This window comes from Lynx rufus, unplaced genomic scaffold, assembly GCF_022079265.1.
Source record: "Lynx rufus isolate CCGP_SWC_20201006 ecotype Redwood Valley unplaced genomic scaffold, mLynRuf1.p SCAF_1, whole genome shotgun sequence".
Lineage (NCBI taxonomy): Eukaryota > Metazoa > Chordata > Mammalia > Carnivora > Felidae > Lynx > Lynx rufus.
Genome location: NW_025814823.1, coordinates 80431355 through 80446653, shown reverse-complemented (window position 1 = coordinate 80446653; position 15299 = coordinate 80431355). Strand labels below are relative to the sequence as shown.

At 53.6% G+C, this 15299-nt stretch overlaps 1 protein-coding gene across 1 annotated transcript in view; it reads right to left on the bottom strand.

The window, feature by feature from the left end:
* The window catches only part of COL4A2 (collagen type IV alpha 2 chain), a 129253-nt gene that overhangs the window by 35110 nt on the left and 78844 nt on the right, over positions 1-15299 (bottom strand). The window contains exons 17-24 of the mRNA XM_047075403.1: positions 14741-14851; positions 14089-14238; positions 7752-7844; positions 6453-6616; positions 3536-3608; positions 3338-3444; positions 1368-1569; positions 959-1018 (exon numbers count right to left, since the gene is read on the bottom strand). Coding sequence (XP_046931359.1) covers positions 959-1018; positions 1368-1569; positions 3338-3444; positions 3536-3608; positions 6453-6616; positions 7752-7844; positions 14089-14238; positions 14741-14851 — 960 coding nt within the window. The remainder of the gene's footprint in view (positions 1-958; positions 1019-1367; positions 1570-3337; positions 3445-3535; positions 3609-6452; positions 6617-7751; positions 7845-14088; positions 14239-14740; positions 14852-15299) is intronic.

The following is a 15299-nucleotide window of genomic DNA, read 5'->3' as shown; positions in this document are numbered from 1 at the left end:
CTCACAGACACAGCAGCTCTCCAAGACGTGCTTTGTCTGTCTGCCCGGGCCCTGGCCTCCTCTGACGCACTAGGGGTCCCCGAGGCGCATGCTGGCCAGCCCAGCTCATCAGAATAGAGGGACAGGATGTCCCGAGGGCACGGCCTCCCCCCCAGACCCTCATGCCCAGGGACGCTCCCACCAGCTCTCCGAAGGCCTGCAGGTGACGTTCCTGCTCTGCACGCACGTGCCTGGTCTGTCCCCGCACGTCGACCCCACCTCACGCAGGAGACCCACATGTCCTGATGCTACGTCTCCGACCCTGACCTCGATCCCAAGGCTCACACCCAAACTTTGGTTGGCCGCTTGGGACCTACTACTGCCACATGTTCTACGAGCATCCTGAACTCTGCACCAACCTCTTTGCCGGTCTCTTCAAAACCCTCCCGAGGCTGGCACGCCCTTCGTACTCTGGACACCTCCTGGCTTCCCACTGCAGTTCCTGACACGCCCTGGAGACTCTGGCCCTCTGTGCCGGCTGGGCCCGCCTCCGATGGCATCTCTCCCCTCTGTTTTGCCACCACTAGGCCTCGGCACAGGGTCCCTGCACATCCCTTTGTTATCGGGCAGCCCCTGTGCTTTCTAGCACTCATTCATCGCTAGACCACACTCTCTTCTGACAGACATCTGGAGCAGTTTTCACCACACACAGCCAGCGAATACAGCTCACACACACACACGAATGTATGCATACACTCTAAGTGTGACGGTATTTTATCAGCACCGTAGCCTGGGGCTCTGCACTGGTGGGAAGCCTGGCAGGTCCGTGTTTCACCGTGCGTCCCCTCCCCCGGATGACAAGCTGACGGAGGGGTGCCGACCTGCGGGAGCTCACGGCAGCCACTCACTCGTTAGTGGCCCATCTTACAAACCCAAGGCTTTCAAGTGTCCTAGAGCCTCCTGGTCTCTATCACGGTACCTGGCCGCACGGTCTTCTGTCCGTCATCTCCGATGGGCCTTTTCACACCTGTATCGCAGTCTGGGAGCAAGACACAATGCAGGGGTGAGGCGATTCTGAAGCAACCGAGAGTTGCCAACCTATCCAAGGGCGTGTGCCGGGGGGCCGGGGGGGGGTGGCTGGGATGGCAGGGAATCCAGAAGCGCACGCCTGAACGGTGTGTGGAGCCCCCGTGACCAGGGCACCGGAGGGACAGGCCCACCCGAGGGTGACCTGACTGTGGTCGGCCAGGAAAACCCCACATTGGTTTGTCTGTGCCCATGACTGATGGTGCAACATGGATTGTCCCGTGACGCCAGGGGAATTTATACATTTGCTGAAGAAGGGGAAGGTCCCACGACTGAAAGATACAGAGAGGACTCCTCCGTACCTATCTGTCCGGGAGCACCCGGGGGACCAGCGGGCCCGGGAAAGCCTGGCGGTCCAGGTGATCCTACATCTCCGGGGAAACCGCGCTCGCCTTTGGGGCCGGGCAGGCCCAATCCCGGGGGACCCCTCTCTCCTGGAGCGCCCTTCGTGCCCGGTGTTCCTGGGTAACCGGTGTCCCCTGGGGGGCCTGTGATGCCGTCACCCTGCGTGAAAATTCAGTTTATCTCTTAAAATACGTGGGAACCTCAACGGCCATATCCCGGTTCTCCTTCCCATTCCCCTGAGTTGTGTGTGAGGGACACAGAGCCGAAGGACGGTGGAGAGTCACAGGTGCCTCAGTCACAGTCTAACCGAGCTTGGGATGAAGGCAGGTTTTGTGCACGAGTGACACAACGGGAGACACACAAATCTGAGTATTTGCTTTCCTCTTCCCAAGCCTCTCGCCCTCCTCAGTTGGGACCTTCATTCTTTCATTCACAAGAAAGAATCCTGAGGGGGAATTAGGTGCAAGCCCAGATCATCAACAGGAGTAGGACAGACTGTTCTCACTGTCATGATGAGGCAGGTGTGACGTGTCCACTATCCATAGGGGTGATACGTCGTTGGAGAAAGGAGTCTGGTTTGGGCCAGAAGGAGCAGTGTGTTCACTGGAAATAAGGAGGTGAGACAGGACCAAAAAGGCAGGGTGCAGGGCGCTGTGGGGGCTCAGTCGGTTAGGCGTCCGATGTCGGCTCAGGTCATGATCTCAGGGTTTGTGGTTTCGGGCCCCGTGCCGGGCTCTGTGCTGACAGCTCAGAGCCTGGAGCCTGCTTCGGATTCTGTGTCTCCCCCTCTCTCTGTCTCTCTCCCACCTGCACTCTATCTTTCTCTCTCTTAAAAATAAACATAAAAAACAACAACAACCCCGCAGGGTGCTCCCCGTGGATGAAACCACCCAGCAGGTGTGGAAGGCAGGCGGCAATGGAGAGATAAGGGGACTGTGGGCACGGGGGTCAGAGGATGGCTGTCAGCAGGTCAGGGGCAAACACAGTGGGCTTCATGCTGGGCCTATCTGGATGAGCCTGTGCAAAGCCATGCTGGCGAATCCCAGCCCATCTGTCCAAGTGAGAATGAGGCCGGGATGCGCCCACGGCAGGCGGCAGCCCGTGCAGGGCAGAGCCCCACCTCTCCAAGCCCCGAGGCTCCCTGCCCAGCTGGGATCCTAGGACCCCAGGCTGGACCCGCACTCAGCACTGACAGGTGACGGCCCCTCGCTGTTTCCCGCCCATCTCAGGCACGACTCGGGGGCGGCAGCGTGCCAATGCAACGGGGCCGTGCAAATTCTTTTTGGAAATGGTTTTCAGGGTTGAAACTAAAAAAGCAATACTAGGTTATGAATAATCCAGGTGTTTCCAGGGAGCCCATGAGAAGCGCACCGGGAGCGTGCGAGGGCCACAACTGGAAGTGACCCACGTTGGGCACAGCGGAGGCCTGGCTTTTGGAACGCGGCAGACAAGCCGCTACAGGGAACCGCGGCGTGAGGCTGAGAAGGAAATGTCGCGGGGTGAACTGTGTCCCCGCCAGACGCTGGAGTCCTGATGCCTCTGCCTGAGAGCGTGGCTGCTCTGGACAGAGGGTCTGTGAGGGCGATCGGGGTAAGGAGAGGCGGAGCCCTGCAGACGGGAGTGCCAGATACAGATACGCGGAGGGAAGCTGATGCGATGGCACAGGCAGGAGACACAAGGGACAGCCGCGGCCACCAGCACCGGGGGACAGCCTGGAGGAGGTTCTGCCTCGGGAGGAAGCGGCCGCCACCCCAGGCTCCCATTCTGTCCTCCACCAGGAGAAACACCTGTTAACTGGCTGGTCTAGAATGTTCCCTCCGGGCGTGGCTTCCGACCTAACTCCCCGCTTCCTAACGGACAGGATTTGTGCTCATGAAACCACATGGGCTGCACCGGGTGGACCCAGCCCCTCACTCGAGATACTCACAGGGGGGCCTGGGAGGCCTGGGAATCCATCCAGCCCGTCGCGCCCTGGGACACCGTCATCACCTTTCAGACCAGGCACGCCTGGGACACCTGGCTGTCCCCTCTCACCTGGGAAGGGATTTGAGGTGTGACTGTACTCACCCAGGTGCTGCCACGGAAGGACCGCGGGTCCCGGAACTGCCAGACCCCGAAGACTGACCTTTGGTGGTGATTGCCCGAGAATCGCCCTTCACCCCTTTGGGCCCTGGAGGCCCAACGTTGCCAGGGGCGCCCTGTGGGAGCAAACACACAGTTTCTGCCTCCTTCACACTGTTAAGGACGCCAGGGAAGATGACAAGTTTCGGCTCACACAGCTCAGGAACCTCTCCAATGTCATGCCTGGCGCTGCCCCCGAGGATCTTCTGCCCTGCGTGAGATGCTCTGCACCTGGTGGTCCAGTGCGGGAGCCACCAGCCACAAATGGCCACCGAGCGCCCGAATTAAAGTTCAAATAATGAAAACTTAACAGAAGGAGCCATACGTGGCTGGAGAGTGAAAACCAGAATCTCGCTACTCAAAGTGTGGTCCGCGGACAAGCAGCATCGGTCTCTCCTGGGAGCTCATTAGAAATGCAGAACCTTGGGGCACCTGGCGGGTCACTTGGTTACGGGTCTGACTCTTGATCTCGGCTCAGGTCATGATCTCATGGTTTATGAGTTTGGGCCCCGCATTGGGCTCTGCGCTGACAGCATGGAGCCCGCTTGGGATTCTCTCTCTCCCTCTCCCTCTCCCTCTGCCCCCCTACTTGTTCTCTCTCTCTCTCTCTCTGATAAATAAATAAACTTAAAAAAAAGGCACAACCTTGGGCCCCACCCTGGGGTACAGAACAGGAATGTGTGTTTTAACAAACTCCCAGGGATTCACATGCTCGTGAACTCTTGAGAAGCGGTGACCTAAGACAAACCCAAGGCTGCTAAATCTTCACCACATTAGTTAGAATCCAAGCCTTCACGTACAAAGGAGTCAAGTTTGTGCTCATTCAATACTGAGAACGACAAAGAGAGCTTTGTGGACGGCTCGTCTTCCAGACTGAAATTAAGGTTGGGAAAAAAATCATACTTTAGAGACAAGCTTATCGCAGGGACATCACATTTTATGTCACAAAATCCAGTCTAGGTCTTTCAGTGGGGAGAAAGGAGCAGGTTCACAGGCCAGGATGTTAATATGTGTGATGTGCTAGTTTCTGGAAAATCTTGCCTGTTGTTATTTGCAAGAATATGAGAACTTGCAGTGTTGGTCTAATGAAATGGACTGTTCTGAAAAATTCCACAGATACTTGATTTATTGATTTAGTTCTTTGCGGAAAAGGGCAACATTCTTTCCGAGTCCGGGAGGGCATGTGGCACACAGACAGCGCTCAGTCTGTAGGTGCTGGGCAAACAGGTGGACGGATGAACTCACTTACTGACTGACTCCCATGCTTCACTCTCCCACACTCTAGCAGCACAGGCAGTAAAAAACCAGAAACCATCCCTGGCATTTCTCCTGTAGCAGGCTTGCCAGACACATAAACATATAATTAAATGCAGGACAACAAACACGATACCCGAGGTCTCTGAACAAAAATGCCGTGGGTGTGTGTGTCACACAGCTGGGGGAAGCGTGTACCCTTGGAAGATGTCAGACACCCCCGGTGCACAAAATGGGATCCTTTTGGCTTCTAGGAGATACTCGATCATTTTATAAACAACCGAAGATCCTACTAGTTTGGCCAATAGTAATTGTGGAACTCTCACCGCATATGCATTTACGTGCTGAGACCTCCCTGACTGGGAGACGGTATCATTTAAAAAAATTTTTTTAACGTATATTTATTACTGAGAGACAGAGAGAGACAGAGCATGAGCAGGGGAGGGGCAGAGAGAGGAGGAGACAGAATCCCAACGAGGCTCCAGGCTCTGAGCCGTCAGCACAGAGCCCGACACGGGGCTCGAACTCACAAACTGCAAGATCACGACCCGAGTCGAAGTTGGACGCTTAATCGCCTGAGCCACCCAGCTGCCTGGAGACGGTATCATAGCCCCTACTGTTCTAGTTGGACAGTACTGTGTTATCCTGAGGAATCTCAAGGTGTGAAGCAGAGAACAGGTGCTCTGGAACTCCTTTCGCCCTCAAAGCTCCTGTGTCACAAAGCGATTATAAGTCGGAACCTTCTGTATCAGCAGCTGCGTGTGGCTGCCTTTCCCCGGCACCAGGTCACACAGCCAGGTCATTTCTGTCCTCGGTCAAGTGTCCTGAGCAACTTTTCCCCTATTGGCTGAATAAGTAAAATGATAGACTTTCCACACTATAAATCTATTGCGATTGTCTCTTATGTAAAATAAATGCTGTATAACTTCTTTGGCTTTAGCTGATACTGGCTTTGAAGTCACTGGTTAAAACCTCTTGCCCAGGAAAGATCTACAGATGTTCTTTTCATCGGTGTGAACTAAAATCCTAGGCGTGATCTAAAATAAAGGTGTGATACACACAAGGAATCCATGGGCAGGTAAGTTCACACACTCGTGTAAATTCATGATTTACTTGGGGGGGGCCTCACTTTTTAATCTGGTTCACAGAGACTTCATAAAATGCTTAATCAGTTCTGTACTAAATCTGAATGTTCTGTAAGTAAGATGCTTTACATCCAAAATGCTAGGTTTTTAAAATTTTTTTGAGATGTAATTTATACACCATAAAATTTACCATTTTGAAGCACGCAATTCGGGGTTTTTTTAGTGCAATGAAAACAACTGCAATAATTGCGAGACTGTGCAACCGTCACTATTATATAATTTCATCACCTCCCCCAGAAAACCCCAGAGCCATGAAACACTCACTGCCCCTCCCCTTCCCCCAGCCCCCGGTGACTGCTGTCCGCTTCCTGTCTCTAGATTTGCCTGTCCTAGACACTTCCACACTGGCCACGCCGTTCACATTCTCACCAGTGAACATTTTGAGGTTCCTCCCGGAGCACATGGCCTTTTTGGATGGAGCACTGGGAGGGGGGTGAGCGTTGCTGGTATAAATCTGCGTTCATTTAATAGACAAAAGCCGTCAAGGACATCCTATCAGCTCTGATGGGACTGGTGTCTCACCTTGAACCCTGGGAACCCAGGGATGCCATGCTGGCCGGGGTCTCCCTGGCTCCCTTTCTTCCCAGGCTCCCCGTTGATGCCTGGAAGGCCCTTGGGTCCTGGTGGCCCCGGGAGGCCCCCGATGAACTGGTCGCCTTCTGCGCACTTACAGTCCCCAGCGTCACCTGCAACACGAGGGAGGCGGGAAGGCTCACTATATGCTCGTGAAGCACGTGCTTTGCCGGGGGCAGAAGTCCAGGGCGGTGGGGGCTGGACCGAGGAGGGGGCACTCAGGGACCTCCCGTGCTCGGGGGACTGTTACCCATTACCCCCGTTTCCTGGATGAGGAATGTGAGTTACTCCCCGGGACGCAGAACCCTGCCACGTTTACCCAACATGTTACCCAACAGGCCGTTTACAGAGCTGTGTGTGGAGCTGAGGAACAGGGGCTCCGGAGGCCACCACGGGCCTCCCAGGTCAGGGACGGGGGGCAGACAAGGCTCCAGGGTCTGGGACAAAGGGGGGCCATGGGTGGGGGGGTGTGCCTGGCTGGAGCGGTGGGTTCAGAGCCAGGATCCTGGGTGGGAGGGAAAATATCTGTGACCTCCCTTCTTTGTGTGCCTGAGGCCGGGCCCGGGGAACCCACTGTTGGTGGTGGGTGCTTCCCAGGGCACAGGTGGCAGGCGGGGGCTCACGGGAGGAGTCCTCTGCAGCCCTCCATGGTGAGTGATTTTGCAGTCACCACCTCCCCTCCCCCGGTCGCCAACACACCCTCACGTCCCGTGTGAGCCACAAAGGTTGGGGTGTGCTGCTTGGGGCCCCTAGGCGGCCGCCTCCCAGAGACAGAGCGTCCCCCGGGCACGGCATATTTCGTACACAGAAACCCCTTTGTTCTGCTCGGTCGACCACACCTCCACCAGCAGCGGGGGTGAGCCCAGGGCGCCTGCCCTGCGATGACTAGTCCCTAACTTGGGGAGATGGGCAGCCAGGCTTAGTCTAAGGGAACTCCATAGCGGACAAGCTTGCACAGGCGCTCATTACGCGGCCTTGGCGCTGAGCCCTTAGAGGAATCATGGATTCATTGGCTCCGTAGTGGGCTCCGCACTCCCAGAAGGTTCAGTGGTGTAGGCGGAGACACAGATGGGAGGAGGGAGCACAGACAGAGGGCCGGGTGGTGGGTGCCACGCACCTCGGCTCCGGCTCCGGTAACACCGTGGGAGAAAGGAGGCGCAGGGGGACGTGGAGGGTTGTCTCACGTCAGAGCCAGTGAGAGGGGTCATGGCCTCCCGCCCTTCCTCCGGTGCTCTCGACATTCCTTACCTTTCCAGCCTTTCTGTCCGCGAGCCCCAGGGAAACCAGAAGGGCCAGGGTAGCCCACATTTCCTTCCGCTCCTTTAAGGCCGAAAAGGAAACCTAAGGAGAAGATCCAAGGGCGGCCCGTGAGCACGGTGTGGAGACCCCACGTCTCCCCGGACCCAGTGCTGGAAGGGTTACCGCGAGGTCCCCCAACAGGGTGTGACTCCATCCCAGGACACCCTCTGGGCCATTCTGTGGCCACAGCTCCCAGGGATGCAAGGAAATGAGCGGGGCTAGGTGTTCAGCTTTTCTATTGAAGTCTAGAGATAAAAACCTTTGCTTTTGGGAAATGTTGAGTCCAAGGAAAGGCTTTCACTTTCTACCATGTATTTTATTCCACTAAAAAAATTTATTTATTGAGCAGGGGAGGGGCAGAGAGAGAGAGAGAGAGAGAGAGAGAATCCTAAGGAGGCTCCGTGCTGTCAGCACAGAGCCCGATGTGGGGCTCGAACCCACAAACTGCGAGATCATGACTGGAGCCGAAATCAAGAGTCAGAGGCTTAACTGACTGAGCTACCCAGGCGCCCTTAGTTTATTGTTTTTCAAAAAAAGTGATTTATTTTTTAGTTTCTTAAGATTTTATTTTTACTAATTGTATTTTCTTCTTTTTAGTCTTCTATATAGTTTCAAACTCTGAATAGTAAACACATTCTTTTATAATAATTAAAAAAAAAGCAATTTACATGTAAAAAAAATTCTATGGGCATTTATACATCGTGGGGACAATTGGTATCTTTACAATATTTCTGTGTAATCGACCACATATCTATTTACGTGCTAAAGGCTTGTAATCCAAAACCAACACAAGTTTGGTGTCCCTAAAAGACAGAAAACAGAATAAGATATTAAAACTACCTTGGTTCCCTAACGATCCCCTTGGAGCAGGTGCACAGCCGGGTTTGTGTAGTTAATGCAGAGAACAGGGGACCATCTGGCTCCGGCAACCTCACCTCCCCTTTCCCGACCCTCACCTCCAGTAACTAGGCTCAGGGCCCCTCCGAAGCTCCGCTAATTCCGCTAATTCCGCTAATTCCGAGCAGGGATATGTGGAGGGATTAGAACCACCCACTTTCTGGCCGCGTCTACTGGACGGCAGCGCCACCTTGTGGTGGGAACGAGCCGCGCACTCCTAGACACCAGCAGGGCCCGGAAGGACAGGAGGGTCCCCCACCCCGTCTGTCCTCAGGGCCAAACCCTGTGGGGCTCGCAGCCCCAGATCCAGACCCCCCCCCCACACACACTGGGACAGATGCTGCCATTCCGCCGGGAGGGAGAGGGAAACAGGCCACTAGGGAGACCGGAAGGAGAGGAAACACCCGTGCTAACGTTTGCTAACTGCTTGGCAGAGGGACACCAGGATTTCAATGCCAGCAGCCTCCCAAGTAGGGATAGATATTTATGGAAGGGTGGCGACGACTACTGTCCCGTGTGGCTCGCTCTCCCTACGCATTCAAGATGATCACTCTCCTTCGCTCTCGGGCGTCCAACATCTGTCCCATCCGGCACCTGCGTGAGCCAGGCGCCGTGTCTGCAGCTGGAGAGAAAACCGCAGACCCTCACGGTGCCTACGGTTTACGCGTGGACACACAGCAGACACACATTAGTGAACAAACCCACACGGAAGTTCAAATGAGGGCCGGTGCCACGTAAACAGGGAGCTGTCAGGGAGAGCAGTAGAGAAAGCCCGTTCAGAATGGGGGGGTCAGGAAAGCCCGGTCTAGGCGCTGGCCCAGGACCCAAGGAACAAGAGGGAGCTGGCCGAGCGTGGGCACCGGGGATCTGGAGAGAACAGCGCACCCGAGAGCCCCTGAGGTGGGAGGAAAGCCAGGAACTGGAGGGGAACGCCAGGGGCTGGGGTTTTCTCCAAGGGCAATAAGGAGCCATTAAGGAGTTCTGAGGGGGGGACGTCACACAAGTTTACGGGTTAAAAATCTACACGCTACCCCTGCAGACAGTTGAGTGGAGGCTGGTGATGAGCAGGCTGACTATAGCAGACACGCGCGGTGTGTATTCGAGTAGCACAGGGGGCGTGGGGGAAAAGTGGTGGACAGACTGCAGAGGCAGAGTCCGTGGGACCTGGCGATGGGTGCAGTGTGTGGGCGAGCGAGGCTGTGGCCCAAGCTCCGGGTCTGTGTGTGTGTGTCGGGGCAGGGACGAGGCCCAGCACGGGGCGTGTCGGGTCGGGGAGCCGGGCGGCAGGAGACCCAGAGTTCAGTGTGGACACACAAAGTTCGAGATGTCTGCGAGACAAGCCAGGCGGCCACGTGACGGTGACAGTTTGTGAGAGTCGGGGGCTCAATACAGAACTGGATCGGGGACACAGGGAGTGCGGGCAAACGGCCTGAGCTTAAGGTCACCTTAACTGGGGGGTCCAGTGGGTGGGGGTACAAGACAAGGGCCCAAGACCAAACTTCAAGGAACCCTGTCACCTCCCAGACTGTGTAGGCGGGAGAAGGAGGGGCCAGCAAAGGCGCCTTGAAGAGAACAGCCAGTGAGATAGCGGGGAGAGGGGGGGCACAGAGGGCCAGCCCAGGAAGAAAGCCTGATATCTGCATCCTGTGCCCATGAGCAAGATGGAGCCCTGGGACCTGCTCCTCAGGTCACTGGCGACCAGGCCAAGGGCATTCAGGCTGCGGTGACTTTGGGGGCTTTATTTTATTTTATAATTAAAATATGTTTTTAATGTTTATTTATTTTTGAGAGACAGAGAGGGAGAGAGAGACAGAACGCAAGTGGGGGAGGGGTAGAGAGAGAGGGAGACAGAATCCGAAGCAGGCTCCAGGCTCCGAGCTGTCAGCACAGAGCCCGACGCGGGGCTCAAACTCACAAGCCGCGAGATCATGACCTGAGCCGAAGTCGAACGCTCAACCAACTGAGCCACCCAGATGCCTCCTTTTTATTTTGTAATACTTTTTTTTGTGGGCTTTATTTTACATCTCCTGAAGTTGTAAGAAGTGCAGAGCACAGGTAGGCGTTTGACCACGGATATCTCAGGGATGTTGGCATTTTAAGTTTGACACAAACACTGGGTGTTGCTGACACTGCAAATCCAGTCACAGAGGCACGGCGTGGCCGTCGTAAGGGGCCATCCTGCCTCTTTCCTAAGTGCTCTCTTTGCCTAATAAATTCGTAACTTCAGACAAGTCCTATAGGACAGCAGTGCACCTCTTAGACATTTCCAGGATTATTCTCCTGAAGAGGCCAGTGGCCACAACAAAGCTGTCAGCATTCTGACTTATTCTAGAAGACGACAGGACTGCCCCCATCCTCGGTTCCGTGAACTCGGCTCGAACCAAGAGCGAGCAAAATATTTAGCTGAGAAGAAAAACTGCCAACACGGTTTGATTCTACAGGAACGGCAAAAGGCTAAGAATTCTGGTTTTCATTAGTAGCAACACATAAAGCAGGATGAAATGCGGTTAACAAGAAAGGAATCCAACAATGTCATTCCAGGGGGAGACTTGGAGAGCTCTGTGGGAATCAAGGTCACTGATATTACATTATGCACAAAAATCCTAAGAGGCCATTGTGGTTGGCTACTTCTTGTGCAAGAGATCGCTTTACAAAAGCAATTGGGAAACAACGGGTCTCACAGGGGAGAATAAATATTTCAAGGAGAACTTAAGTTCTATGCTTTTAATATCGTAAGCTGATAAAAGTTATTGGACACTATTCTATGTATTTTGTGAATAAAATACGCACAAGAAAGTAGTTGATTTGTTTACAGCTAACTGACGTTAGCAAATCACGGTCTTAACCGAGAAGGATTTGTAAAACAAGATGGTGTTTGTATCTTTACCAAAGCGAAATTTGGTTACAGGAATTGGGGCAAGGTCAGCCTTCAGTCAGTCTTCTGAAGAGGCAAGTCTTTGTGCTTAAAAAAATTTTAACACATCATGTTCTGTTCCCAGAGAGGAAAACTTAACAGATAACATTTGCTCAGGAAATATCATGCTCACAGAAACTTAGCCATTATCAACGATGTCACAGGAATAAATATTACTTCCAGGCTAAAAATATATTAAAGACAACACTGCTCAAATGATTTGGCAAATTCCAGGGAAATATCTGCACCTAAAAATTTCCAGAAGAATGTGACAATTTGGCTTTGCCGGTCAGAGGAGAGTTGGAGCAGGAGAACCACATTACATAGAAATCTGTGCAACACCAAGTGGAATCAGAGAGGGGACTGCTGATATTTTTACAGCTCTTCTATTAAAGTTTATTTATTCTGGTAGGGGGGATGGACAGAGAGAGAGAGCGAGAGAATCCTAAGCAGGCCCTGAGCTGTCAGCACAGAGCCCCAAGCGGGCTCGAACTCACGAACTGTGAGGTCATGACCGGAGCCGAAGTCGGAGGCTTAACCGACCGAGCCCCCCAGGCGCCCCCGGGACTGCTGATTTTTCAATGGGAGGAGTATGTGCAGATACACTTCTCTAACCCCCAACATCTTTCCTCTAGAGATGGCAAAGAGAAGCAGTCTTCCCAAAGCACCGAAAGCACAGATCTGAACCTGACCTTTGCACTGAAATCCAACACTACCTGTTGGCAATGTGAGGCTCCCCCTCTCCGAAGAGAGGAAGCTCCCAGAGATTATTGGGATGGGGCAGGGTGCCAGGGAACTGAAAGTCAGATGTTTCGAAAGGAGGCTGACAAACTATGGACCATATCACACGGGAAGAAATTGGGCGCTCGTGTTTTCTTCTAAGGCCTCATATATCCAAACTCTTGAGGGGATGGAACGCTCCCATTAGGGGATTTTACAATGTCGAAAACAGCCCTTTAAACTCAGAAGCTGCACACTGTAGAGGAATAATTCAAAGGAGAGAAGCTGGTGGTGAAAAGCTAGTTAGGAGATTATAACAGTATTCCATAAATGAGTATGTTATCTTTGTCTTAAAAAAAGGACAATATAAGTAAGTGGATATTTACTGAACATTTACAATATGGAATACATTATGTTGTGTGTTTTTGGCAAACGTTGACATTCAACATAGAGCACATAACAGCATGAATACCACAATGTTACCTTGTTGTATCTTTTTTTAATTTTTTTTTTCAACGTTTATTTATTTTTGGGACAGAGAGAGACAGAGCATGAACGGGGGAGGGGCAGAGAGAGAGGGAGACACAGAATCGGAAACAAGCTCCAGGCTCCGAGCCATCAGCCCAGAGCCTGACGCGGGGCTCGAACTCACGGACCGCGAGATCATGACCTGGCTGAAGTCGGACGCTTAACCGACTGCGCCACCCAGGCGCCCCTACCTTGTTGTATCTTGATGTCACTTTTAGGCGATTCCAGATAAGCTAAAATGCATATTAAAAATACCTAGTTTGGGGCACCTGGGTGGCTCAGTTGGTTACATGGCCAAATCAGGTCATGATTTCATTTCGTGAGTTTGAGCCCTACTTCGGACTCTGTGCTGACAGTGCAGAGCGTGCTTGGGTTTCTGTCTCTTTCCCTCTCTCTCTGCCCCTCCCCTGCTTGCTTTCTCTTTTTCTCAAAATAAATAAATAAACTTAAAAAAGAAAAAAAAAATAAACTCAGAAGCTGCAAAGATCACCGTTTTTGATGGCAAGCGCAAAGACAGACTGCCCGTCTCCCTGCCTCCTGGGGGCACCCTCCGCTAAAAGATGAGTCAGGGTAACATCGGAACCTGGAAGTTCCACTCTGCTATGGTTCAGCAACACCCCCAGGCAGCATGGGGTCCAGAAGCTCATGGTTGTCTGGTTTACAGACGCTCAGAGTCTCGCGTCTCGACCTTGGCCAACGGCGGCCACTTCCTGTTACGATAACGCAGTCACCTCTTCCTGTCGACTATTATCAACTGTCCAGTGAGAGGCTCCACATGGGCTGAGAAGACCGATTATCAAGTCTGCTTGGATTGTTAGTAAGACAGAGGAGAGAGGCTACAAGTCAAGGCAGGAAGGCTCCACCCTGGAAGAAGGTGATGGAACGTACCACACAGACACCCGACAGCGTTCAGCGTGCACCTGCTTCCAGACTGCGCGGCTCAGGTCTTCCACTGGAGAGCTGACCTCCCTGGACCCACAGCCAGCCACGCCCTACTGGGTCATGTCCGCGGGCCTGCTGATACTCAACAGATTCACCAGGCTGTGCCCTCCTTCCATCACCAGCCTTTCTGTTTGCATCCCAGAGCACCTGCCACGCCCTAGTGTGATGCCTACCGCATTGGTTCACGGAATTATTTAGCAGAAAAACCCCAGGAAAGATCTGACTGGGGCCAGGCTTCTTTGTCTGAACACGAAAACCACCACTCTTGAGTTTCCTTCCACTTACCGTCTGGCCCAGGTAGTCCGGGAGGCCCTGGCGGTCCTCGGGGCCCTGGCTTTCCGTCGGTTCCCGGAGGGCCGGGGTACAGCGCGGGGATGCCTGGGTCTCCTATGAAGCCTTTGGGCCCCATTTCACCTGGTAAACCTCTCTTGCCATCTGAAAATCCAACAGTGACCACCGGCAGCATGAGACTTGTGACGTGTAACATGTGTGTTGGCATTCCCGTCCCCAGGAGGCCACCAGGACTCGCGGATTTACAGTCTAGTCAGGACCTTAAGGGTCGATGCCGTTGGAAGGTCCCATCACCGTATTTCAACTTTAAAAAAGCCCCTCCTCTCGCCCCCCGACAATGGTCTGAGAGTCGTAAGTGTGGCCACGACGTCTGAGGGCTGTGCACGCTCTTCCCGGCCAGCTGACAGCATCATGCTGGTTACTTGTCAACCGCACAGCCCGGCCCTGTGGCGGGGGGTGGGGCGGGGCGGGGGGAAGGGTCATTGTCACAGGCCCAACGCTCCCGGGAAGACAATGGGTGCATGCACTTGAGTCCGTTAGAGCTCCTGAGCCTCGTCTGTAAGAGACTCCGGCTGCAGAGCTGAGCAGTCAGTGCGGGGACCCGAGGGGACGTACGTTTGGTCTTTTGACACCAGGGAGCCTTTACCTTCGTCTCCGATGGACGTGCCAGGGGGGCCTGGTGGGCCCGGGTCTCCTGGTTCACCACGGCTTCCTGGCTCCCCGTGGGCCCCTGGGAATCCTGGGTCACCCCTGACACCTGGAATCAAGACAGACTTCAAAATGAGAACAGGACGCTGTCCAGGACCCGCCTCGGACGTGCACACTTTCACCAACCAAACATGTATTTACTCGTTTATCTCATACACCAAGGATGGCGGGGGTCTGAATGTTTAATATATGGGGGTCTCTGCTTTCGAGGAGCTCATTCCTAATCAAATAGGAGCGATACAAGATTCCCATAAATATCATAAAATGACAGAGAGGTTTCAAAAGGGGGAAAGATTATTTTGGGGAGAAATCGGACATTGAGGGACCGTAGAGATTAAAAATAATAGGAACAGGTGACATTGTGGAGCTTTTGCTGTGTGCACTGGGCTCGGTGTGCAATACTTGACTGATTCTCATAAAGCCGTGGGGGACGGGGGAGAGCTACGGCCCCACTTTTACAGACACGTGAGGCTTCATGCCCACCGGCACTCAGGTTT